This window comes from Neodiprion lecontei, chromosome 3 (assembly GCF_021901455.1).
Source record: "Neodiprion lecontei isolate iyNeoLeco1 chromosome 3, iyNeoLeco1.1, whole genome shotgun sequence".
NCBI classification, from domain to species: Eukaryota; Metazoa; Arthropoda; class Insecta; order Hymenoptera; family Diprionidae; genus Neodiprion; species Neodiprion lecontei.
Window position 1 is genome coordinate 40,860,667 of NC_060262.1, and position 26,495 is coordinate 40,887,161.

The 26,495-nt window shown below is 39.6% G+C and overlaps 1 protein-coding gene across 1 annotated transcript; it reads left to right on the forward strand.

The window, feature by feature from the left end:
- The first annotated feature begins 551 nt into the window (after positions 1-551).
- LOC107225938 lies at positions 552-7,305 on the forward strand. The gene is made up of 6 exons (XM_046734352.1): positions 552-652; positions 966-3,283; positions 3,626-4,222; positions 4,515-4,533; positions 5,679-5,903; positions 5,995-7,305. Exons 1-6 carry the CDS (start codon positions 638-640, stop codon positions 6,409-6,411), a joined length of 3,591 nt encoding a protein of 1,196 aa, XP_046590308.1. The 5' UTR covers positions 552-637; the 3' UTR covers positions 6,412-7,305.
- Positions 7,306-26,495: the final 19,190 nt, after the last annotated feature.

Genomic DNA, 26,495 nt, shown 5'->3' on the forward strand with positions numbered 1-26,495 from the left:
ATATCACAATTTGATTAATTACACCTGAGGTATTATGCTCTATATTATCGAGTCTAACGAGCGCTACAAGCAAGGGTGGTCAGTGCTCTGATGTTTGGCAATTTAAAGTTTTCCAGACCACAAGTTCGCCCAGTCAAACCAAAAGACCGTGTCCACGTATGTGTTCAGAGAAGCATGTCAGGTCGACAAATCTCGATTTTCAGAGTCGAATTTATGCAGCCTGCGCGTGTACGATTTCTCTTGAGATGCGAAACGTTTAAAAGCACGCTTGCGAAGCTTCTGGATTTTGGTGACAGAGATTAAAATCGCTGGTCTGTTTTCTATAAACTTCGGATGTCTTCTTCTTCCTCTTCTTTTCCTTTCCATGACTATCGGGTTCTATTCTTGAACTCGTGCGCCACCCACCTTGGAAATCTCTTCTTCCTCCTGATTAATAAAGTCGAGGATGTAACAGATCGGCGACGGTGTCGTTCGCCCGCTGGTGTTCGAATCGTTCAAACGACGTATCGTTACCATGGCAACGCAGCCGCGGCACCACAAACAGCAAGATGGCCGCGGGTAAAAGGCTGGCAGGTCCACGTGCTGTTTACTTCGTAGTCAACTGTTGACGTTCCCATGTTTCAGTTCAACTGGAAAAATGAACATCGACGATGTGAGTAAGACAATAAAGATATTGAACAACGTCAAGCGATCGGAAGATCACTTGGTTCGCTATATTTCGATCATTGTTAACAAAATGAAAAGTTGAAATGCAAAGGTTCAATCACGACGGTGACGTTTGTTTCAATATGGCGGCTGTAGTGGGAACTGAACTCAATTTGAACGTGCACATTGTTTTGTTTCTTTTTTCTTTATACCATGAATGAAAATATGGGAATATTTTTTTCGTATGACGAGTACACCGGGCATTAAATCGTCGGAAACTTTTTGCGTCAGTTTTTTTTTCTCATTTTTTATATTTACAGACATGGTCTAGATGCGCAAAGGAGTTTCCGACCTCAAGAACGGTGGAAAATGATGTTTCGTTGTTAAGAAAATTCGACGACTCAGTCGCAAGGCCGGTTAGAGGAAAAAGACAGCTGAAGTTCGACAATGCGATGTCCTCTTACAAAGGTGTCGTGGCCATGGATGTTGCCTTGGCAAATATCGAGCAGATAGAGAAGACAGAATTAGTCTCTCAATGGATAGCAAGGGGGAACTATACACCGTCGATACCAGAGAGTGATCCTAGCTGTACACCGTCACCTCCTGTATTAGTCGATGAAACTCAATGGAAAAACGACAGTGCATTGTCAACGGCCAGCGAGCCTCCAGATCTCGAAAAATCCCCTGTGTTTAAATGTCACAAAAAGATTATTAGGCATACCTCGGTAGCCGGTAATAGATCCGAAACAGTCAATGATGATTCTATGCCAGATTTGACAAAGTCTCCAATTTTTGCTAAGTCCAAGTTTGCTAGAGATAGCAAAGCTAGCACCAGATCCGAAACAGTCAATGATTCTAGCCCAAATTTGCTAAAATCTCCAATTATCAGCAAGTCTAAGTATAGCAGGGCTAGCAGAAGACGCAGATTTGGTAAACTGAACAAACGGAAGTTCGATGAAATCGACCGCTCGTCTCCAAACTCTTCGTTTGCTCCTAAAAAGTCTCCCATATTACGAAGAAACTCGTCTTTGAAAAGGAAAAAGCGCCGAGTTATATTAGAATTGCTTCAGAAACCAAACGATAATTCATCTGGAAATTTGTACTTACCTCAGAAAGAAAAAGTCTGTGCAGCTACAACAGATTTGACACTGGTCTCTACTACTCAAGCGTTAGAAGCGTCTTCCACAACAAATAGTTTAGAATTGAGCCATGACTTCTGCGCTAAGCAGGATCGAACTAGAAAACATATAGAACATTCAATTGTAAACCAGGCAAAAGAACGTTTTTTTCCTCCTCGTGTAGACTGCAATTTAGAATCAAGACATGATAATAGCATCGAAGTTATTTCCCTATCTCTCACCTCAACAAAACGGAATGAAAACCTTTTATCTTTTGTTCCATCACACCAGAAGCACTTCCAGCAGCATGAGAGACTAAAAGAGTTAGCTGTTTCTTCTTCTAAATTAGACAACACATTAACTATAGACTACAATAACATATTGAGTCAGGATATCTTCAGGGAGGAGAAAATTGCTGAAACCCCTATAACTGTCTTTCAGAAAGAACGAAATCTGCTGTCAACTTCTAACGACAAGGATGTGGAATCAGTACCGCAAGAGGTAGAGTTTATTTGCTTACCTTCTATAGACGAAATGAACAATGAAGAACTTTCAGCTCCAGCCTTTGCATCAGCTGTTGAAGGCGCCACAACTCATCTTGGCATTGAGAATCTTTTGAATTCAAGAGTAGTTCCTATCTCTGAAGTTAATCGAGCGCTGATCAAGTGCGTTAGTGCCATATCAAGCCAGGATCTCTTTGGTGACGAGCTGAGTACGACAAGTCCGAAGCCAATATCAACAGTTTCTATTGATACCCAACACCGGGGGGTATCGACATTTGACGAGGAGAGAAATTTATTTTCTTGTCAAAATGACAACCAAATTGACCCACTTAAAATGCAATCTAGTGATGAGGAGGACATTTTTAGTGAACCAGAATCATCTAATTACATCTTACCTTATCCACTGGAAGGAAAAGATGAACTTTCCCTATCTTCAGTTGCTGCACCAGTGATAAAAATAGAAGAAGAACGTACTCAATTGAATACAGTTAAAGAACAATTATCTGGCAGCGTTATTCAAGATGCAGAACCATCCCCTCCACGCCCAATGTGGGGAAAAATGATCACGCGACATTCAAACAACGACCAATCCACACATGAAAATAAATTCTTGATTCTTGATTCAGAACTCAGTCCAAAGAAGGAAAAGTTTGTCACAGATACAGAGCGTATCGACTACGACACCTGTAGTGAGAATGGTGAAGTCAGTCCTGATGTTGAACAGGTAAGAATAGGTTCAGCACAAGAATCTGAGAGTGACAAAACTGTCAGCGATATCATTGAAGAACCCATAACTCAGGATTATCTACAACAAGCAAAATGTAGTACTCTGACGGCTGCGTTGTTAATGAAAACTGTATCTACATGTTCGAAAATTTCTGAATCATCATCACCAAAAGAACGTTCGTCTGTCATCGATATAAGCACTGAGATTACACCCCCACAATCTCAAGGGTCTTCTGCCCCAGCTCCAGAGTTACTGGATTCTGCAAAGAAAAAGAAGTTCCGACCGAAGAAGTAGGTCAACGTTTAAGTTTCTCAAATTCAAAACCTCTAATAGCATTATCAATCTGAATTCAAAGATGTGTTTATTTAAAAATAGTCAGAAGCATTTCAAACGCAACTAATTCTGAGCCAAATACAAAGCTATTAGAACATCTGTGCCACCTCTTTAATTCAAGACTTCACTATTTCAAGGATATTTCTTTGTCAATATTTTCTTGCAATTGATCAAGGTGATTTATGATAGCTTGAGTTTATAGAAGTACTTCTCAGCCTTAAGTGGCTATGAAGACAGTCATGAATACAATATTCGCATAAATATTATAAGTTTGGTTTTGTATTTACTCTTTCTTTCAGAGGAAGCTTAAGCGCAAGACTGCGGAAGTTAATTAGTGGGCAGGTGTCCTGCGTTCGGCTATGGCGACATCAAATGTCTCAAGATTCAACATTTCAGAAGTCATCAGCGCCTTGTACAACACTGAAGGTTATCGAAACGTGGGTGGAGTGCGGGAAAAACTTTTATAATAGTACAGTACTTGACGATTCTTACAATTTGTTGAATGGCTGCTTCGACAAACCCATTGAGAGTGCTGAAAACAAGGACAATACAACAAGAAATCTGGTCGTCATGACAAATTCAGATTTTGTGGGATCAGTTAAACTCCTGCCCGGGTCTGTTTTCAATGTTCACTTACCCTGGGAAATTTTTAACCGGAACTCACGGAAAGGGAATATAATATTACACGCTTTGTATTTTAGGATTGTGACTAATCCTGTTGAAGTCAAGTCTAAACTAGACTCGCATACAGAGTTATGCTGCCATGAACTTACATGTACTAAAGTAATTCACGAGTATGATTGTTCCTGTTTACAAAGTGGGAAGATCGATGACTCTTGTTTAGTGAAATTCACGAGTCAGAGAATAGACGTGATGGGTGAAATTTTCAAAGGATAGTTTTAAAAACGTATGTCCAGTGATTTTCAGATTGTTTTTCGTTATTATTTTTACATAGTTTATTTAGCCATAGAAATTTTCTCGGAAGTTTTTATTTTTCCAAATATTCTAAGAATTAAATATTCATCTTTTAAATTATCATACAAAAGTACCTTGATCCTATCGGATCTATCAATTATATGTGTATCGTATCTTAATGATTTATCAGTTGTGTCAATATAAGTGAACAAGTGTTTTGGCCAAACGCGTATAATATGAGTAATCGTATGACATGAGCCAATTTTGTTACAGCATTCAGTCGATGCAGTACGTGAGATTATAAAAATAAATTATATTTTTGTTTATATCTGTTTTTCATTTTATGTGTGTGCCTTAGGGCGGTTTAGAAAAGGGCCCTTTTTTTACATTTCGCTCTTTTCCAAGATTCTTGCACTTTGTCTCTTAAAAATAGCTCAAGCGAAAAGACTGAACTGAAAAAAGAAGTCCTTTTCCGAACCGCCCTAGTGTGCCTATTAGAGTTTCGCGCCTGTATCCGGCAACCGGATATACGCGAATTCATTGCGCCTTCACGGAGCAACCAAACATACATCCATATACTACACATGCGCAGATGTCAGCGAGTACAGACGAGTCAGGGTTGAGTTGGGTTTGCCCAGTGCGTCCGTGGTTCTGTGAAGTGACGTTTGTTTTCCCCCTTTGAACATTCAGTCTTTGTCGTTATCTTTCCTTGATTTATCGGCTGCCAACGTACAATAATAATTGTTGCAAGGTAAGTACACGACATATTGAATATCATACTTCACGTAGAGCTGTATAATATGAATGAATATAGATAGCAACAAGGCTACGTTGTAATTTTCTAGGTATATAACATTGTACGACCAATGTCACTTCTACCATTAAATTGATAATCACTTATCTTGTTTGCACGATTGCTCGAAAATTACCGCATAATACCAGTTATTTTCTTAACTGGTTTGGCATTCTACTTTCTTCCAGTACGCTGGGGATGATTCACGACAAAATTATCGTACCAAGCACAACCTAACCTTAACCTTTGTCTGATATAACCTAACCTGAGTACACCAATAAACGAAGGTATAAAGAATTCTCTCTTTTTGTAGAAGCATTGTACTTTTTTTCTTGTAGACGATACATCAATTTTTCGATTTTTCTTAATCGGTATAAGTCATAAATACCACAGCTTGTAACGGATAAAACAAAACTTGAGGGCCGTCTTGCGCTGTCTCAATCAACATTCGTTACACTATTCAACTTAATTAGGGATGATGTCAATCTTAATTCCAGTCTGCAATCAATGGGATTTGTTAATTGTCCTTTAAATTTGAAGTCAAGTACAACAAAGAATTTACACATCCGCATTACTTAGCTTCTTTGGTACAAGTAGTGGAGTAACTTACTTTGTTTTCAATTATTGACATATTTTCTTTTCAGATAACCATGTCCGCTGCTCAAGATCGCCCAGAGCTCTACGAGGAGGTGAAATTGTACAAAAATGCTAGGGAGCGCGAAAAGCACGACAATCAAGCGGATTTATTTGCGCTGGTGAATACTCTGCAACATTTGGAAAAGGCTTATATCAGAGACTGCGTTACACCGAAGGAATACACAGCTGCCTGTAGTAAACTGCTTGTTCAATATAGAGCGGCTTTCAAACAGGTGCATAATATGCTTGTCTTGTCACTGGGAGAAATTTTCCTAGCACCTGCTTAAATAATGCAATTGATTTACTTTGAAATTTTATTACCAGGTACAAAACGAATTCAAAACCATTGATGTGTTTGTAAAAGCTTTTCGCCTCGACTGCCCAGCAGCATTGGAGAGGATCAAGGAAGACCGTCCGATAACGATAAAGGATGATAAAGGCAACACTTCGAAATGCATTGCGGATATTGTGTCGCTATTTATAACCCTAATGGACAAGCTTCGTCTTGAAATTAAAGCTATGGATGAGTTAACTCCAGACTTGAGGGATCTCATGGATACTATGAATAGGCTCAGCCTATTACCGAGTGACTTTGATGGAAAACAGAAAGTTTCCGGATGGCTGCAGACTCTGAACAGTATGTCCGCCTCAGACGAGCTATCAGAGACCCAAGTTCGACAACTCCTTTTCGATCTTGAAACGTCATTCAATGCGTTTAATCAGATACTTCATAATTCCTAATTCATTGATTGTGATTTGGGTTGTGTAATCATTCACAGGTTTGTGAAAGCACTTTGCTGTTGTAAATAATGTAACATTATTTTGTCAATTTACGTAATCACTGTAATTGACAGGTATAATAAATCAATTATATTTGCGCACGCTGTCACAAAATGTGCATACAATTTATGTTTCTTTGGATATCAAAGACTGAGTACAGTTATGAGGGATTTGATCCAATCACATAATAAAATACATATGTTTTTTATGTTTCATCGCAGTCACAATAATTATAGACAAATATTAGTTGTGAATTTAGCAAAATCATTCAGCGAATCAAATTTCAAATGTGATTGTAGTCTCAGAATAAAAAATCCAATTTTGATTTTATGAAACCAAGCTTTGGTTTTATCCTTCTGATTTGTGCTTTGCCAACTTCAATTTCCTTTTGGCAATAAGTTCTTTTTTATCGCATACCGATTTCACTTAATAGACACATAGCAACATAATGCTGAAATGGTTAAGTATGCAGCAAGAGTATTTTGTTTGAAAATCATATGCGTTTAGTTCGGTAATCGAATTTTTCAGAGCGCACAATTTTGTTGCAGTCTTTTTATTGCCCTACATCCCACTTGTAGTAAATTCTTTATAGAATAAGATCCTTATTTTCTACTTAAACTATTATTGTACACACTTGTGACTGGAATCGTTCCGGATGTCTTATCGGTGTCCAAGTCACAAATATAGTATTTCTACAGAGATTTATTTTATTCCCTATTATAACGCTATAAGTAAAGTTATAACTACTATTATCATGTACAAAATTACACATCGCACTTTAATTACGTGTATCTGAAAAATTGTAAAATGTATCATTTATTTTAATAAAAAGTATTAAGTTCATTTTTAATACTCCGCGATATGGGTATAATTATTCTTGTATACGATATAAAATTCAACAGTCAACGAAAAGTTGTAAGGCTCATTTTTAAACTAGGATCTTATCTTTCCCTTCGTATTTATAAAATTTTTTGTTGAAATTTTCGGTAACTGGCTGACCAAAGTCAGCGTCGTCCACATCATTTTTACCAAGTAATCAAAACTCTAAAGGGAAGTCTGCTCAACGATTTCGCTATCGTTTGACGGGAAAAATGACAGTCCCATCGTCAGTTCTGCGGCCAACGACGATTTCAAGCGAGTGTCGATAAGGTAGCACGTTTCATCGATGGATAATAAGACCTGATTTACAGTTTTCTACACTTACGGCTGTGCGTCAATAAACTTGCTGTCCTTCCTGCAGAGAATTCACAATTAACATTTTGAACGGGTTGAATTATCAATTATTCTTTTTTATTTATTGTTGAAGAATATCACCGTGCAACGGTTAACAGGCACAGATTAACAGTCTGAGAATCGAACGTCTGTTAAAAATCTCGAAACTCATCGCCTGAGGATGCATTCGTGATAAGTGGTTGACTAGATCTGATCAGTGATTTGTCATACATGAATCCAGATATTAGTTACATCAGAATATTGGTTAACTTACCGGGATTTTAGATTGAATCTGAGGTTAGGCTAGAGTATTTTCAAAGCAATAACGTGGTCTGACTATCCCCCGAAAAAAAATCGTCGTTATTTCCCATGCAATTGGTTTCCCCTTCGTTTCCTACAGAAGAAATTTAGTTATCGTTTGAGGAATTGATCGAGGTAATAATTTGGACCGGCGTCTTGTCGCGGCTAGTTCCGCAAATTATCGGCTACATTCGAATTGAACACCGACGAATACCTACATGAATCAATATCTCTTTTATAAAATAAAAGTGACAATAGTAAACATTGAACATTATAATCCATGAAAACTCGGAGAACAGCACAAATCCTGCAGTAGGAAATTAAAGAAATATTGAGACAGATTGAAATCACGACATATGAAGATCTAATATAAATGATTTTTCGCGATTCCAGTTAAAGCGAATTGCAAACTGAATCCGATTTGCTTTTTTTATCTGCATTCATTCCAGCTGATTCATGATCTGAACCGATTGCATAGAACTAAAGATTACAGATGTAATAAAAGATACAGAATATAGATTTACAATTTGAAGAGCAGATGCCGATATAATTTTGGGAAATTTCGAGAAACAGCGCTGAAAAAGCTGAAGAATAGAAAATGAATCCGTTCCAGTACTTTTGAAATCTATTTCGTAGCTTCACGGCGCTGGGCTGGGGATATAAACGATATTAGTGATGATCAGGGTGGGTGTTAATAACGGTTTAGGGTTGGGGCTATAAATACAGGGTGTGTAAAGTACGTTGCGTGGGAAGAAGGAGAGGCAAACTATGGAGGTCGAGTCGTATCGAGGAGAAAATGAACAATTAATATAAGTGACAGAACGCCGGCGCCCATGTCACATCGATTAAGCCCTGCGGGTACGTATAAATATAGAGATAGGTGTACGTGTTACCTACACACCAAGCTTCGCGCGATAAAAGTTCGTCATATATCGCTAAAAGCTCCTCCCTGCTCTAGGCGCATCGTTTATTCGCTTATTCGTTGAATTGTACATATGTAGATGCCCGCTATGTACCGTCTGCACCCCCAGGTATTACAATCGTAAATAATAAATAACGCTCAGCCGCAACACGCAGACTGTGCAGAACGCTACCGGATAAAATCTCCGTTTTCAACGGACAAAAAGAAAACCGAGATATCTTGATAGACTGAGTGGTCGAAAATTGGGGAGGGAAAATCGTGCAACCGTATGGCCGTGATATATCCGTGTGTAAATTTGACACACGGTATATTTTATAGTTAATTTATCGTTACACTCGTTATTTACTGTGTAATCTGATTTATTTTTATATCGAATAATTGTATTATTATACTGTTCGTTATTTGTCATTTCACATTGTTGAACGGTAAGAATTTACTGTTATACGAAAAATATCGAGGCGTGAGGGAATATTGCGAAGAAAACCGATGATAATATTTTTTTTATCGAATCGTGGAGAGATTGGCATTCGGGTGATTGAATTAATGCCTTTTATCAATCTGAATGTTTTCTTTTATTCCTACGGAGCAACATTATTCTTCGTTTAACCGAAGGATTTTTCTCTATCTTTTTTCGCTTCTGCTTTCTTTAGATTTTCAGATTCCTTCGAATAATCGTTTCTTGTTCTTCGCTTTATTTATACATTATTCCTCTTCGTCGATGCACGGACCAGGTGCGGTAGAACTTATTAGTTATAGAAAATATATTTATACTGCAAGATTACTAAAATCAGTTTTTAATCTAATTTTTACCCTACCCTACAACTTTATATTACAAAATAAAAACCTAGCAGATCGTGGAGTCTTTTCTGTGTCTGGGTATTTTCCCAATTCACTAAAAACGAACATAACATCAATCATTGACAATGAACGAAATACAGGCCAGATAGGAAAGTATATCAGACTGGTACATCCCATAACATATGAGAAGCCAATATAATACTTGAATGTCAGTTGAAATTACATCTCAATTACAGAAGGATGCACTTGACAAGCGATCAGATTCTATACGCAGTCGGACTACATTACTGGAGGTATATCTATAACATAGCAACCAACTTCTGCGTCTATTCACGCAGATAACTGAATACGTGAGTCTGCAAATTGTATGATAGACATGGTGCAGACATTCGGTGTAGCGTAAAATTGGCCGTATAATCGGATCGATTTATAGAGTCGGAAATTTTGCCATCAGACAAATGTATAAACAAGTGGAAATAAATTATTTCACGAATGGTAAAAATGAGAAGCAAGACAAATAATTCAAATGGATTGACTCCTCGACCCTCAGATGGCGGAACAGGAAACCGTATTAGCGATTTCCTCCTACGTATTTCGGAAAGCCGAGACACCTAACACAGTGTATATATCTATATATATTCAACGAATTCACAGAGAGTTGTGTATATAAGCGCAAAAAGTGCGGAGGCGTGCCGGGATGTCATTAACGCCTTAACAAACGGGCGAGCTACCCTGGAGAATTTATCATCCAGTTAGACTCCATAAATTCTTTCCTTTCCTCAAATTCTCCCTCCTTACCGAAAACCCTAAGGGCGCCTGCCGGTTGTAAAAACCGACACACTTACCCCCTGTAAATAATAAATACGTAGCGAAAAGGTCATTTTCCGAACTCTGATACACGCTGCCTGACACTTTAGCATCATAACACTTCGCAAAATTATTTGCGGTTTCTATCTTGTAACAGAGCATGAATCTGAATTGATCCGTATAACACAAGCCACACAATTATTAATTATAAGATATCAACAATTTGAGAAAATGGTTTGCAATTACAACGTTTGAAACGATTGAATTCTGTTGTTTTTGAACCGATTTCAATGTTTTGGGTTCATTCTGCTCGCTGATCAAATTCCCACGTATTGTTTAAGGAATGTTTGTGCTTAACATCTTGCAATAAGCTTTTTTCGTTCAAGGTGAGAAAAAATGTCCCAGCAGGTCCACTAATATTTTTGGATTGATTGAACAATTTTTTAAATGTATTATTCACTGAAAGAAAAGCACAAATTATAGATTAAATGTGGATATGATAGTTTAAATGTTAAAATTACATAAATTTTTGTCACATGTACTAACGGAAATGTAGCAGATAATAGAAATATAAAGTGGACCTGTTGGCACATTATGTTTAGATAAATTTTTGTAACAGTGTACCTGACCAGATTCTGTTTATGCTACTAGTTCTTGTTTATCCTCAGCTTTCGTTACAATTTCTTTTGGCAATTACGATACCGCGGACGATTTACTGTTGCCGTTAAATCGCGCGGGTTTACGTCCAGAGAGAAGAATGGGTCAATCATCCCTTACGAGACTGGATGTTGGGGTATCTAAAGGTCTTTTCAGGGGTCGCTGCGACCGAGCTTTTTCCTGCTTCTTCACTTTTTTTTTTAGCCGTCTTCTCCGGACTCGGAAGAGATTTCGTAAGACTAGAGCTCAGAGCCTTTTCCTCAAAAGGACTTTACTCCATGTGAGTGTACCCCAAACAACAATTCATCGAGAAAAGTACAGATGTATCCGTTTCCGGAACGATCTGGAACAGAGAAAATCGTCGTTCACCTCGCCGGATTACGGAAAACATAACCTGACATTTCAGGAACGAATGTCTTTTTCCGTCCAATGAGTCGCTGAACAAAGAGAGAGAGAAGTTATGGTATAATTAATAAAGTTTAGTCCCTTAGAACCGAAACTCAAATTACATAGGGTACTATAGGGTGAGCACTGAGCAGAAATACCTATAAAAAGCGAGAAGCTTATCGCAGTTGGGGGATTCCCATTGGGCGTATAAAGCATAACGGAGTAACGTTTTCGGGGGTGGTTATCATGGCGATTTTTGTCGTATAGGGTAAACCGATACAATAGGGAAATCAAACGAAACGAGCAGCAAACTGCTTATTACCGGATTATCGATCAGGTGAACATTTCGGCTGATCCTGAGCTCTGTCCGTTTTAGGTCTCGTCGTTCGAGTGCCCGTTAGAAAAGCTACGGGTCAAGGACCCGCCTGCAACACGATTCGCTCCGAAAGCTCCACTCTCGACGCTCTAACGATGACGGATCGTCCGCCGCTATCCCGGCCCAATATCGTCCCTCTCTCCGTGCGAATTTCGCCGCTGGACACCCTGCTAATCCTAATTACGACTTACTAATTAGTAATTCGCTCAAACCGGGGCGCAGTAAGCTGGAGGATAGATCACCTCGTGCATTACATGACAGGTAGCGAATGTTACTCACCCCGAAAACGCGTCGTGACGGCGTTTAATTTTTTTCCACTTCTCCTCGTCGCCCAGTAGTCAAGTTCTTTGTGCCAATTACCGAGACTTGTGATGGAATTTTGACAACCATTGCTTTTACCGATTTTTTTTACCACTTCCAATAAATCAACTTCACTCATCTACGGACGTCGTACACTTGGGGCAATTAATCTGAGACGGCAAACTTTTTACACTAAACAGTTATGATGGCGACACAGAGTATAGTGGGTCTAGGAACAGTGTGGCCCAAACGGGTAGATCGTACTGATTGGCTTCGCCATTCTTAGGAAAACCATCCCGGATTTTTCCGAGTACCGCAGTCTCCGCAATGGCAAGCCCAAGTCAGTACTTAGCCTGTGTGTACTTACCGACTTGTCGGCGATACAAGAAATTGATAACGAGAATAAGTTTCTTCGAAAATTCGTAGCAAAACAGTGATTTAATTAAAGTATAGGTGCCCGAGAATAGAATGTATACATAGATAATAAATAAGAACAGATCAGATGTAATAATGATGCAGAAACCAAAAAGTATACTTATATGTATATGCGGTCCATGTACGATATTAATATATATGATCCATTTTAACACACACTTGAAAGGTACGAGCAATAATTGTTATCATCCAACTGTCGCAGAACAGCAGCGTTATTAGCTGACCCATTAACTGAAGAATTAATCTTTAGTCAACGGCTGATCATCGAAAGGCCTAGCCGATTGAGTCTGGAATCGGCAGGAAAGATAAAGTGCGTATTTCTTGTCTTCATATCACGTCATCATACATCATAAATGGTATTAAACGTCGAAACCAAAGTTTGGATGATCGGATGTTCAGAGAGTGACGTCACCCAAAAATTTTTCCTCTTGACGTCATCGATCGACAGTAATCGTCAAAGACGAAAATCAGCTAGCCGAATTCCTCAGTCTGGTAACAACCGCGCAATAGAGCGGACGTATGAAAATCGCGCGCCACATATTTCGGGTACCGGGTTCTCTACCTCCTGGATCCTGCGCTCCAGGTCCGCTAACTGGTGAAACTCGACTCCCAGGACAAGCGCTCCGCAGTTTCTGCGCTCCAACGATGTGCTATTAGTAATGTAAGGTACGAATTCCGCATCATGTGGAACCACCAAAAGTGATATTTCTCAATTTTGAATTTCGCGGTTTTTTTTTCTTCTGAATATGGCGTCTGCCACACTGTTCGTAGGCCCACTGTACGCTTAGCCAACTATAGCGCTGTAGGTTTCTATGTGTTGCCACCATAACTGTTTAGTGTAAAAAATTATTTATCTCAGATTCATAGTCTCCAAGTGTACATGGCGAATGAATAGTAATTAGCTCTTCCGATTATTGTACTCGTGACGAAAGTAAGGTTTGCTTATTACCGACGATCAATGAACTGCACCGGGACAAGGAGTGGAAGACGGACTTCGTCATGGCTAATGTTGCAAATAATTGGGGATCCGGGACTTTTATTAGTCCTAAAACATACTGATAATTAACCTTGCATGCAGGAGTGATAACGCACTCGGCGTAAATTCGTATCTCGGTTGCTCTCTCCCCTCGAGTATATAGGTGCAACATAGACACATCGCTACAGTGTGTGGCACGGAAATACATATGCACGCGTTTATACGGGTATGTACATGACAATGTCCATTATACGTATTGCCTCCCGGGCTTTCGTTGGCCTGGGTAAACGCACAGACATCGCCTAACTGAGCCTGTGTCTATACGTGTCATGTGGTATAGGTATGTGCTAAAGTGCACGTGCGCCTGTGTGCCCTCGAGTATATGGAGTGTAACACACGCGCAGGGTGTACAGTCTCAATAAAAACACAGGAACACACCGGATTTATTATGCCGGAATGAATAAACAGACCGAAAATTTGGCGTTCAAGCGAATACTAAATCACACGAGAATGCCAGGTGAATTATGAAACATGTTGACAAAGATCTTGATTATACCACATCATATTTGGTTACGCGCCCTTATTAAGGGTATAATTTGTAATAATAATGAAAAGAAAATATTAAACTAAAATTCCCTTTCAAACTCAATTAAAAGTAATAATCTAATCATTACTCGACGTTCGTATAATTATTTCGAATGGACAATAATTTTCTGAGAGATGTTCTCAAAAGTTATTTTTTCTCAATATTTGGAGTAAAAATAGATAGACAAGATTCGAACAAGAAGATCAATCCGTAGAATAAACGTGCTTGGCATAAATTTTCATGCTAGTACGTAATTAAAAGTTCGTAAAAAAAATGTAACGTTTCGTTGATCTTCGCCCGTTTTATGTATTCCCTTTTCTTGTTCTTTATAGTTCTGTTTAACTTTTTCCACGGTGATCTCATCCAGATAAATATATCATTTATTTTTATATATCTACGTATCCGTTGCTATAATGAGTGAAAAGTCAAACACAAGCATTAGCTGAAAACATAAATAACGTAAAAACTAAAGGCAAATAGAACGTGAAGAAAGTGCGCAAGTATAAATATAAACTGACTGAGACTTTATAGTACCGGGAGTTTTCTATAAAACTCGCCCGTCAAGTAGGCAACCAAAGCTAGATTTTAGGTTTGTACGGTCATATCAAAAAAGACATTTCAATTCGACTGACCAGATATTTTCGAAAATGGCAGTACAGTTCATAAATATAACATCCGTTGCGCATCTGCAGCTGCTTTTTAGCGGTGAGTTTCACACAAAACTCTATATTATTATAAACGGAAATAAGTGCCGATAATGGATATTCTCAACTTATTCAACTATTTAATAGGGAGTAAATGAAAATTCTAGTTATACCCATTTGCGAAAGAAAGAAGGGCATCGAGTGGTTCGAGTCAAACTCCTCAAGAATCCGGGGTTCCCCGCCTGCAGACTGCAGAGCCTCGAGGGTTTGTAATTAAAAAGGTCCTGCAGAACCGGCGGTAGGTATAGAGGCGTGCCAGCGGCAGGCAGTCGACCAAAGGGTGACCAGCTAGGCGGAAAAGCTCACTCGAGAACAAGCTGCACCACGCTAGAGACCGCAAATACTTTTAATTATACCCGTCTACCCTTGTATGGGACTATAAATATACATAACCTATATGTAGGTACCAGGGTGAAGTGGGACCGTATATTCCCGGCGGGGGTATACCTGTAACACACGCCACAATTAAAACACCCTAAGCCCGGGTACACGATTGATTTTACGCTCTCCGCTCTGAATTATCATGTCACATAATTTTCAACGAAAAGTGTTAGGACTCTGCAAACACGAACGTGTTATCATCGTTTACTATCCTTATCGCTCCATCTACTTTATGCGATAATTATGCGTGGTAACAGGTCATTTTAGCGTCACGTGAGTTACCAGTTTTGCAAAATTCCTCGTCTCCTTTTTTGTACTTTTCGTAACTCTGCAGCGAAGACGAAGCGTTTTTGATGGAGTCTATACGTATAAGGTTATATGATTCGACGACGAAATTTCTTTGCCGTACCGAGTCAATATAGCGTCACTTAACACCACGGTCTTTTGAAGTAAATATAATCAAGTCAAAGTCTGGAATTGGGACGCTCTGCCTAACTAACTAGAGCGTGGCAGTCAGAGTAAAAGCGGTTGACGTAAGATACAAACCGCGCCATTCACGCTAGACCTACCTTTGAAATTTGGTTAGCATGTTCCAAAAGGACTCGCATCATATCAGAATCAACCATAGCTCGAATATCGTGAATGTGTAATTGATTCGCCATTATCGAATCAACGATTGTTATTTTTTTTTTTTGTATTCGTAAATCTTTTCAAAATGGCCGTCATTCTTTCACCTCCGATTCTATTTTAACTGCGGGTACACTTTCGGGCCTCAAACACTATCGATTGCCACTTTGAGGATGAGAAAATGATGGCAAGAAGAGTTTAGCTATATATCATCATGAGCCACTTCCGGCGAATAATTTAAAAATCAGATTGAATAATCTCGCTGAACAATAAGTTCCATCGTATGCGGCTCTATTTGACACATCCTATACTTTGTTTCGAGTAATCCAGCTGTCTCGCGATCTCGAAGATGAAAGGAATACATTCACAGAATAAAGCTGAGGCGCTGCTGGGCAAGTTGATGAGGCTTTCTGGCCTAAGAGTGCTTCGTGCGGTAGATGTATACGTGTCGCTGAATTCTAGCCTGAATTAGTTAGGAGACAAAGCATCACGGGAGAAACTATTTAACCGACGGCGAACCGGGCAAAACTAACTACAGTCGGCGGATGGAGGATTGGTGAGCAAAACTACAGTAGAGCTTGCCTCACACCGCGATTCAGGAGGCGGACTACTGCGCCAATATCGAGCTTCTGGCGCGTGCGAAGCGAGCGTCCCTCGGGCGCGGGCGGGGACCAGAATTTGCATGTCTCTGCGGGAAACGTCGCACGTTGCGCCGGATTCAGGCGTAAATTTCAACAACAGTCGAGGCAAAGCTTTGAGCTTTGTGCCACCCCAAAGTTACACGCTTTCTCCTGGCCCTCTCTGCCTTACAGGGACCTCAGATCTCCGCTACACGAGACTACCGGCTCTTAATTAAGCCACCTGACGACGAGTCCGTCATAAGTTGAGCTGCCAACCCGGCGAGTTTCGATATATTCAGGCGAGCAGCGTGGGAATTACTGATCAAACGATGCGAGTGAAACAGAAAATAATTTATTTTCAAGCGTTAGTTCCGCACAAAGTTTTTGAAATATATTTTATTCGCAATAGTATAAAATAAATGTAATTAACTTACGGCGGGTGGTTCAAACTCAATTTGCCTTACTTCTCACAGACTCTTCGCGCTGTATCTCGAGATCTTTTTCGTTATTATTATTACTTTGTTATATTATGCTCAAGCCCCTGCCCTCTGAACTCTCAAGATGCTGCGGACCCGCGGCTTAAACACGGTCAAGCAGATCTTATCAGGCTAACTGGTTTCATCCGTCTTACTTTTTCTTTTACGTGTATTCATCACGAATATATTTATACATACGAACGCTCTTATCTGCGGGCTCGATCGCCAGACGGAGTGCCTTACGATTTTGTCATGCCGAATAACCTCCCTTGAAAAAAAAATAGAAATAAAAATCGAAAGAAACAAGGAATTACCCTTTTCAAGTCAGAAGCACGTTCCGTCTCTCGCGAGTTTCAGCTTCAACTTTTTGCTCTCAGGAAACGATATTCTTTTTTCTGAATTTCACTGATCCAGGTGATAAAATTTTATAAAAATAAATAAAACAATATTCCAAGGAAAAATAAGCTAGTGCATCGTAGCGATTAGTTCGGTTTAAACTTTCCACACTAATTACGCATATTTGCGAAGCTACCTAAAACGGGGATTTCACATCTAGCGTGGGCAAGCAGCGATTTTCGTAACGCGAAAATATATTTTTTAGAAATATTTCAGCGCGTCACGGCTCGGTGATTGACGTGAAGCGTGCCTGTGTGTGCTGAAGTCTAATCCATCCGTCAAGAGCTGAGCTCTTGGCGATCCCCATTCCCCGATAAATCCCGAGTGGAGGAGAACACGGGGCATAATTTAATAACCGGAGTGGTTCGAATATCCAAAATGCAAAATATATTCAAGAGGCTGGGGAAGGCCGCGTGTACGCTCAAGAGCTGTATAGGTATAGTACAAGGTTTTCCGCGACCCCCTTCCGGCCCCTGAGGACATATCCGGAAACACATAAAGACCCCTCGCAGATGGCGGACGATCCGGTTATAAGCAAACTCGAGGAGAATATCAGACTCGAACATTACAAAGACAAGCTGGACTTGGGCCAACATAAATTCAGCGCATATCCATGCATGCAGCTTAAAGAGCTGAGAGAAGAGAAGACGCGCGAAGAGGGGAGAAGGAAAAATGGAGAAAACTGAGACGGTAGAAAAAGAGAACGAGACAAAGAAGCTTGGGAAAATTTTTCTCTTTAATGAAAAATGAGAAATAATTAAACCGACGTATATATTTTCATAAATAAACTGATAATTCAGGCGTTTAACGATATTTTTTACCTATCAGTAACATTTTAAACGGACAATTTGCCAGAGTAATTTCGCCTGCATTTATGCAATACTTTTCTCTAATTTCGCCTGCACATCTGCAATTACGAATTCATTCTACCGATCGGCATGAAGGGATTCGGCCAATCATGAACGATGATGCAGATGCTGATCGGGTGGAACGAATCCACCAGTTGCCGACATGGAGGCGAAATTCAAATAAAAAAAATTAGCTTGAATTGCATAAATGCAGGCGGATTCACCGCCTGTAAAATTGGCCATGTATCATTGCGATAAAATAACAGCTGGTGTTGTAGAATCCTATGTAAATTCGACATGGATCATGTATAAGATGTGGGAATGTGTGCGTAAGGGTATCAGGGGAGAAGATCCTGTCGGAATTCCATAAAGTTAAATACAATTTATAATAACGTTACCCTGCAGAAACTTTTGCCATTAGCTTTTGACGGTCTCAATATTTTCAAACAAATGTAATCTTTTATTAACAAAGTTTGCGTATATTTTATACTCCTCGAGACGAGCTTAGGAGGGATTTTTCCCGTTTAAGGTTAACAGAGACTTCCTCGCTCCTTGAAATCTTGCGAACCTGAGAAACTCGCGTATTAATTTGATTCCTCCCATACTTCTGGCCATTTCGATATTCTAATTTCTTCTCCGTGTCGAATTTAAAACTCAAATGAATATATAATTGGTAGAAAGTTTGAATCAGTTGATCTGTCATGCTTGTCTGAAGAATTCTTCTACTCCTGGTTTTTTACTTACGTTATCGTTGAATTATGGACGAAAGATAGAGTAAAAAATGTTCGTTATTCGATTTACTTGAAACTGCGCATCGCGGTTTCCAGGTTTTGAAAAATTGGTAAAACTAAATTAGAGTTGGTCGAGGGAAGATCCAGAGATTCGGGAGGAGTGGAAGAGCAAGAGACTACGAGTTTCCGAAAATCGAATCACCCAAATCCGTTTGCTCGATACGGTGGCACGACCGTGCAACTTTTGCCTCCGGAAGTTAAATTTTACCAACCAAAGCGAGCAGATACGACGAAACGTGACTAAGGCTGCCACCCCGGAAGAATCTCTGCCACTGTGCACAAACCGGGCTTTTGAAATAAGAGCTTCCGGCAAAAATGTAAGAAAATCCTTACGCAGTCGGCTTCAGGCTGAGCTTCTTATCTATATCGGTTTGTAAATTTACAACCGATGTTTGTTTACCGGTTAATAACTGTCTCTGTTTTTACTATATTCGATATGGAATTGCGCCACCTGCACGTTCTGTAAGAAAACCAACGTCCTCAAGCATACAAATAAAAAGAAAATACTAGCATCTGTTTACAAAACAATGATTTCTACTTTTTGTTCGTCACGGGCTGCATAAAGCTTAAAATACGACTGTCACGGCAGATTTATTTTCCCTTCAAGTTCGCACTTGCTGTGTCTGCGAAGCTTACTGGGATTTTAGATCGTGTGCGCATACCTCTACACTTTGCTGTGGCTCCTGCTGGAGCAGTCTCAAATGTTGAGATCACACGTGAGCTGATATTAGTCATTTTATTTGACTGGCAGACAACCCAGACATTCGGCTTTACACATTTTCTTTGCATTTCGCACACTTTTTCTTCTGCGTCAAATGAACGTGAATGTGTTCACTCACACTCTCCCGGCCTCGCGACGTTTCTATTTATAATTGTAATACGATGGGCAAGGGCTGTGCCTCTCCTTTGGCAGGCATCTGGCTCGAAAAACACTTCGGGAGAATCAACTTTAGAAAAACACCGTGATTTGTACCAGAAACTTTCTATGAAATTCTAACTTTCATTTGCTGGAGACGAATGATGTCATACCTCTAGCGGGAGATAATGGCAACTATAGAAATTCATACGATTTTAAAGTTTTGCAGTTTAAATTTACCCAATCGTTAAGCGCGTAAAAATTCTTATTAATGTGCGTCTAGAAACTTGAAAACTCGATAAAGTTGAATAATTTTATTCGAGATAAACGCTGTTGGTAATGATTGTAAATATTTCCGAAAAGGAAGATTTTTCGTTGAAAGCACGCATCGCGGTTTTCGTCCCCGGTTCGGGACGTTAGTTCAATAGTTGGATAGAAAATTGGGAGATGGTTTTTAAAAAAGCAATAAAAGCAAATTACGAGATCGCAGCTGCGGTTGGTTTTACAGATGTATATCTATATATGTCTATTCTCGAGTTCTCGAGGCTCGAGAGAGTTAAATCCAAGCGTTTCTGACTCCGGGGATGATGACTCACGGCGTTTCTATCCGGCATATCGTCCAGAATCTCTATCTGTATAAGAGGTTGGAAAGCGGAAGCTTCGCTGCAGCCGCAATACGCTCGAGAGTTCTTCACCACGAGGAGAAGAAAGCTTTTAATAATAAGAATTAGATCTCGAGTAGGAGGTGTGTACCTGCATCGAATCCGTGCTTTCTATCCGATCTAGCGCAGGATTGCAATAGACAGAAAACACATTTTGTAATTTATTCCACTTACGCAAGAATATTTTTCGAGTAATTTTTAAACAGCTTAAAACCGCTGCATTCAAATAATTTCGTCATCTTTTGAATTTAAACGGATTCAAACTACCGAATGTTAATCTTACTTCTTACGAGTTATACTATTACTTTTTATTTTCAACTAAGTTGGCACGAAAGATATAAAATCGCGGCTTGATTGGTAGAAAATTTCAGGACCGCCAACGAAACCTGATCAGTACCGATATTAAAATTTCAATCGTTTTAAAATATTTGTTCTACATTCTCAGATTGACAAATACTTGTAACTTCTCGATTGTGCAAAACAATTATTGCTGGAATCAGCGTATTCGTTTATTTTTCCTCTTGAAAACCCGCAATCAGAGTTTTACGCCGTTCAGAAAGGAGCGATTCGAAGAAACGTAATTCCATTATGAGTATTGACTTTTCGAATGAGTTGCAGCTGAGGTTTTTATTTCCGTATCGTGACGAACGGTTCGCGTGTCAAGATGGACTATATATTACAACCCGTCAAAGCCCTGCAGCAGTTCCATACTAGCGGTATTTCTATTTAAGAAGTTTCATCCGGTTCGTGGATCAGCCGTTAGTTTTACCGGCTTCGAAGCGCTGGTCACTTTCTTGCCCAATTTCTTACCGACACTGTTACACAACTTCCGGCATAAAAATTCCCTCATTGTGACGCGTCTCTTTCAACATATCATACAATGATCAAAGGGACCTGATACGTAGTTTATTTAAAACTTATTTATCGACAATTTTTATTTACACAAAAGGTTTGTGAATTTCCTAGAAAGTTTTGTACCTAATAATCGTCGGAATATTATCATCATTTTCAGAAATAATAATAAATAACGGACCATTTTTTCTTTCTCCTTTTTTCTTCCTTCTCTTTAAACTCGATTTCCATCCGCACTGCAACGGCGAAACTGTGAACGAGTTCCCGGCTTGTTTGAACGAACTTTTTGGGTATCAGATGTCAAAGAGTTGTGGATGGATGGTGATCCACAGTCGATTGCGGGATTCCAATGCGGTGTATAAAACGGATCGGTGACATTTCACACCTCGGATCGCCCATCGAGGTGAACTTTGACCCTTTGGTTTCCCCCTGAAAATACAGGGCTCTCGATTCAACGACTCGCGATCACCCTTCGTATCCCGAACAAATGTCAAGCCGCAATTAACGCGGTTTTCCAATAATCTTCAACCGCCGCTCGTTCTGTTCTGACCCGATTTACCCCTTGGCATGCAAACGTAACCGAGATTGTCGAACGTTGTAGTTATCTAGCAGTGACGAATCTAGACTCTCATTATATATTTAGATAATAAATTTTCGCGACTTTTATACGCAAATCACTGTGCGATAACTTAAAGGCAATTTCTAAACATGTATTATTTTTATCGCAATTTTTTCCTATAAATTGAACAAGTCGAAAATCAAAACTGTTACCAGCAGATAAAGAACAAAAAAAAAAAAAAAGAGTGAAAAAATTACATAATAATACGCATTTTCCATTATATTAGATAAGAAAATAAGAAATTTCGTTAAAATCATTTTATTTTTGCAAGGAAAGCTGCAACGATCATTTGACAGATTTCCCTCAAATTTTAATCAGTTTCAAATTGAATGAAGCCAAAGCACTGTATCGACTTTCACATGAAACGATGAATCGATTTTCCAGTTATCGTCGGGCAATAATTTTACATTTTTGTAAAATAACTCAGGAATCGAGTGACCATTTTGTTTCGAAATCTAGTCAGCTCCGAGTTCGAAGGAATTGCATCGACTGAGACAAAGCTTGTGAAAATCCGTTAATTTGAACTCGAAATACTGTGGAACGGAAAAATCATCGGAGTTGATTTTCTAGAGGTGAAAACACAAATTTTCCTTCGATATCGTAATAATCACGAAGTATTCCCTTTTCTGAATGTATAACGCATACAATAACCGGAGAGTCAATGATCGAACGAAATGGTGAAAGTCGTTACTTCATCGGCCTGCAAATTTGATCCTGTTACGTTCAACCCTTCTCGGTAACAAATTAATTTCCTCTAACGCACGACGCGTAGACGTTAGTCAAAATTAGCAATTCAGCTAGGCGCGAGATTTGCAATCGAATTAGACGAAAGGGATCGGCGGACCGCGCATGCTCAAGGATCGTGCGTATAATCCATTAAATCAAGGGTGGGTAACGGATTACCGCAGATTGCGTCGCTGCTCGCGTTGAGGGCGGCACGGAGTCACGAATTTCTTATTCGATTCAAGTGCCGCTCGTTACCTACGGTTAGTCGAGATCCACGTGTCGGCCTTCCGACGCGCATACTAAACCTCGGTGTGGATGCCTCTGCCTCTGCAGTTTCGCGAGGGAGAAAATACGCAATGAAGAAGATTCATGCATGTATCGTTCCCGACGAGAATTATTACCTTCTGGTGCCCTTTGCACGCCGAACGACGTTAAACGTCGCGGAAATTTCTATTCGTCGTAAAACAACTGCGCCATTCATTCGGACAAATTTCATTTTTCAAACTTACACGAGAGTATAATTACAGCAAAATGAAAATTCTCGCGGCAGCGACGAAATTGTCGATGCAATTACAAGTAAATATTGTACATTCGGAGTGATTTTATAGCTGTCAATAATATTATAATTTTTCCGATAATTACAACATGTTAATCTGCTTGCTTGATTTGCTAAATTTTTGAAAAAAAAAAAAAAACTTGAGGAAACGAACCGATCGAGAGATTTTCGGAATCTGTAGATCATTCGAAAAAAAAAAAAAAACTGCTGGCATTCGGCGATCTTTCGAGTTTTCCGCGTTGGTATGAAACTCGAGATGATTTGTTGGATCTGGTTTCATCTTGAACGAGTTTTCGAAACGAATGGATATGGAAGAGAGGATGAAATCGGGTTACAGATTCGACCGCTACGAGCCAGCCATTATTTTGACAGTTCCGAAGAGAGATATGCGCCAGATGTGTCCAGAATTTGAACGTTTTTTCTCCGCTATCTGGCAGCAGCGATCGGTGGAAACGAAACGAAAGAAGGAAGGTAGGGTGGACCGATGGACGGACGGACGGATGGATGGACAGAACAGCGACGAACGTAGCGGGGAACTCGGGTCATTGCAAAGGTCGGTGTCCCGCGAAATCGATACGTTTCACGCCTATCTCGACACCCGCACGGTGCAGTCAAAGCTTCCTAACGACTCGCTTTATCCACCCAGGAATGTTTTTTAGTTTACATCGCACGTTATCCGGGCCTCGCTGAAGCTGAGCTTTTTATCATCGACTCCGTGCAGGCGTGATTCACGAGAATCGAAACGTGTAATGTGTACTTCCAATTGCCCGATGTGCTGTTTCGGGAAAAGGATCTTGCCATTGGATTTACGATGAAATCACTTTTGTATTGTTAAATTTGATCCAAGTGACTGTAGAAGGTACTTTATTTTAACAGGAACTTTATTTAACAGATTTAAAATTTCAGAGAATATTGAGGTTTCGACTTGATCCGTCTCGTGTCCTGGCTAACAGTCGAATGCCTCCAGGACCGCCTTCCTCCGAGAGCATTCCTCAGGGTTCTCGAGTCGAGTTGTTCCGTAGCGTGAACATCCGATAACCGATCCCGCATGGTTTTCTGGCTGAGCCAGTCCTCTTCAAAAATGTTTACTTCGTGATTAAAATTTATATCGACTGTTGTCTAGAAGGTTATCAGTTCGAACAGTCAAACGTCCAAATGGTTCGAATTTCGATTGGGGTTATAATTTCAGAAAATTCCGAGGAAGTTATCGACACCATCCAAATCATGCACAATTCTCAGGCCATGTCTACTGACAAAATTTAACACAATGGTCTCTTCGACTTTGTTTTTTAAACTTTTAACCATTCGAAATGTTGATCAACACAATTTTTTAATGTCGTTTCTGCTTTGAAATGACTTCACCGATTTTCATACGATTTCTTTATCTCACGTGAAAGAAAGAGTCGCGTAGGTATTTTTTTTTCATATTCTGAAACCTACTAGCATCCTTCTAAAATACACTCTTTAATTTTTTACACTACCATGAAGCAGCCAAACATACTATTTTCAATCTCGAACATAAAAATGGGTTAGAATGATATCAAGTTTTAAATTTAATAAACAGCCTATCATAGAATACTTGAAAGTGAACATTGATATTTTCACCAGAAGGCTTGTATCATATTGGTCTCAAATATGTTTTGCAAACACTTTTTCGTACACATCGCATGCTTAATACTCAGCAATAAACTTCAAATTTATAATAGTCTGAGATTGTAGAGTTAGATATTGCACATATAGGATACAAAAAAAAAAAAAAAATCCCTATCAAAAACAGACTTCACCCCCTGTTAAAGGAATGCTATACCTGCAATTTCCTCTGAAATCAGATAAGCGACGATGTGACTGATTAAATTTTTTGTTTTTCTTGTCAAAATGACGTGCGCTGAAAAACAGAAATCTTCAAGAATCGTCAGTAACGACAATATTTCACGTAACCTGGAGGGGAAGGGAAAAACATCGTTCGGATGTTGAACCGAATCGCTTCTCTGGATCCGTGTCACTCCACCTAATGCGTACGATTTCACCGATGATAAAAAGATGATTTGGTTCGCGCGTCGCGACGCTGCACATGCGCGGCGTTCGTCGCGATTTAGGCGGGAAATCGCGAACGATAAATTCGTTTCTAAGAGGCTGCGTGAAGCGAGTTGCGCTTCGAGCTCGGGGAATCCCAGTGTCAATCTCCTCGCTTCCCGGGCGTAATACCGCTTAAGGTGACTGGCGGAACGGTGGAACTGCCGCCTTAAGCAACGCAGCCGGAAATAACCAACGCGCGACATTTCCTCGCTCGTTTTACTCTTCCGTTTGTATATTGCGCGAACGAATTCGCCGCTGAAGAGAGTTTGGAAAATCCTCTCGGCGCTAGGGAGAAAAAAAATGTCTGCGCGTTGTTTTTGCAAATACTTCGATCTGTTTTCTGGAATAAGTTTCACCGAAGAAAATTTCTAAAAATTTGCAGTTCAGACGTTCGTTTTATCAACAATTTTTCAGAAGTTCAACATTAACTACATACATAAACTTATACCAATGAAAACTTTAAACTAAATTAAAACGCGCATTAATACTTCCTGAACTGTTACAAACGTTGAATAACATTAAAACAAACTTTTATCCCGAACAATAAGTGAAAATATTGTGTATTGTTTTTTCTTTGTTTTTTGTTGTGTTTTTTTTTTTTTTTTTTGCCTAAATTTTACCAAGGTACGAAGCTATGTTTATTTTACCTATACTACGCGTAATTAGTGGCGGTACAAGAAAATGACTTTATAATGCCGGCGTAAAAGAAGAAGGCGTAAAGAAAAGAACGAAAAAGCAACAAGAATCGCTTACAAGGTTTAAGAAGCGACGTTGTGCGGAAATGGAAATTAATTATTTAGCTCCGTGAAAAGACGTCGCGGTTCCTGTAATTTCTCAATTTTTTTTTTTTTTTTTTCACCTTCTCTTTTTCCGTCTTTATTCCCCTTTCTTCATGAGCACGAAGAGGCGATTATAAACACTTGAGTTGTTGCGGTTACTGTGGGAAAAGACTCCGTTGAATACCGATGTATAATTTTGAAACTAAGATGAATACCGCAATTTTCCGCACTCTCGCTCCCCCTTCCTTTTTCCGTTTCATTACCCTTTCTGGTTTGAACATTCTTTCGATCACCGAAAACCATCGAAGCTTACCACAATT

What these genes read in the sequence shown, in the direction of transcription:
- LOC107225938 (XM_046734352.1), top strand. An exon ending in AAGAAGTTCCGACCGAAGAA is followed by an intron (nt 3,284 to 3,625) that starts GTAGGTCAACGT and finishes TCTTTCTTTCAG; the next exon opens with AGGAAGCTTAAGCGCAAGAC. An exon ending in ATAGAGCGGCTTTCAAACAG is followed by an intron (nt 5,904 to 5,994) that starts GTGCATAATATG and finishes TTTTATTACCAG; the next exon opens with GTACAAAACGAATTCAAAAC.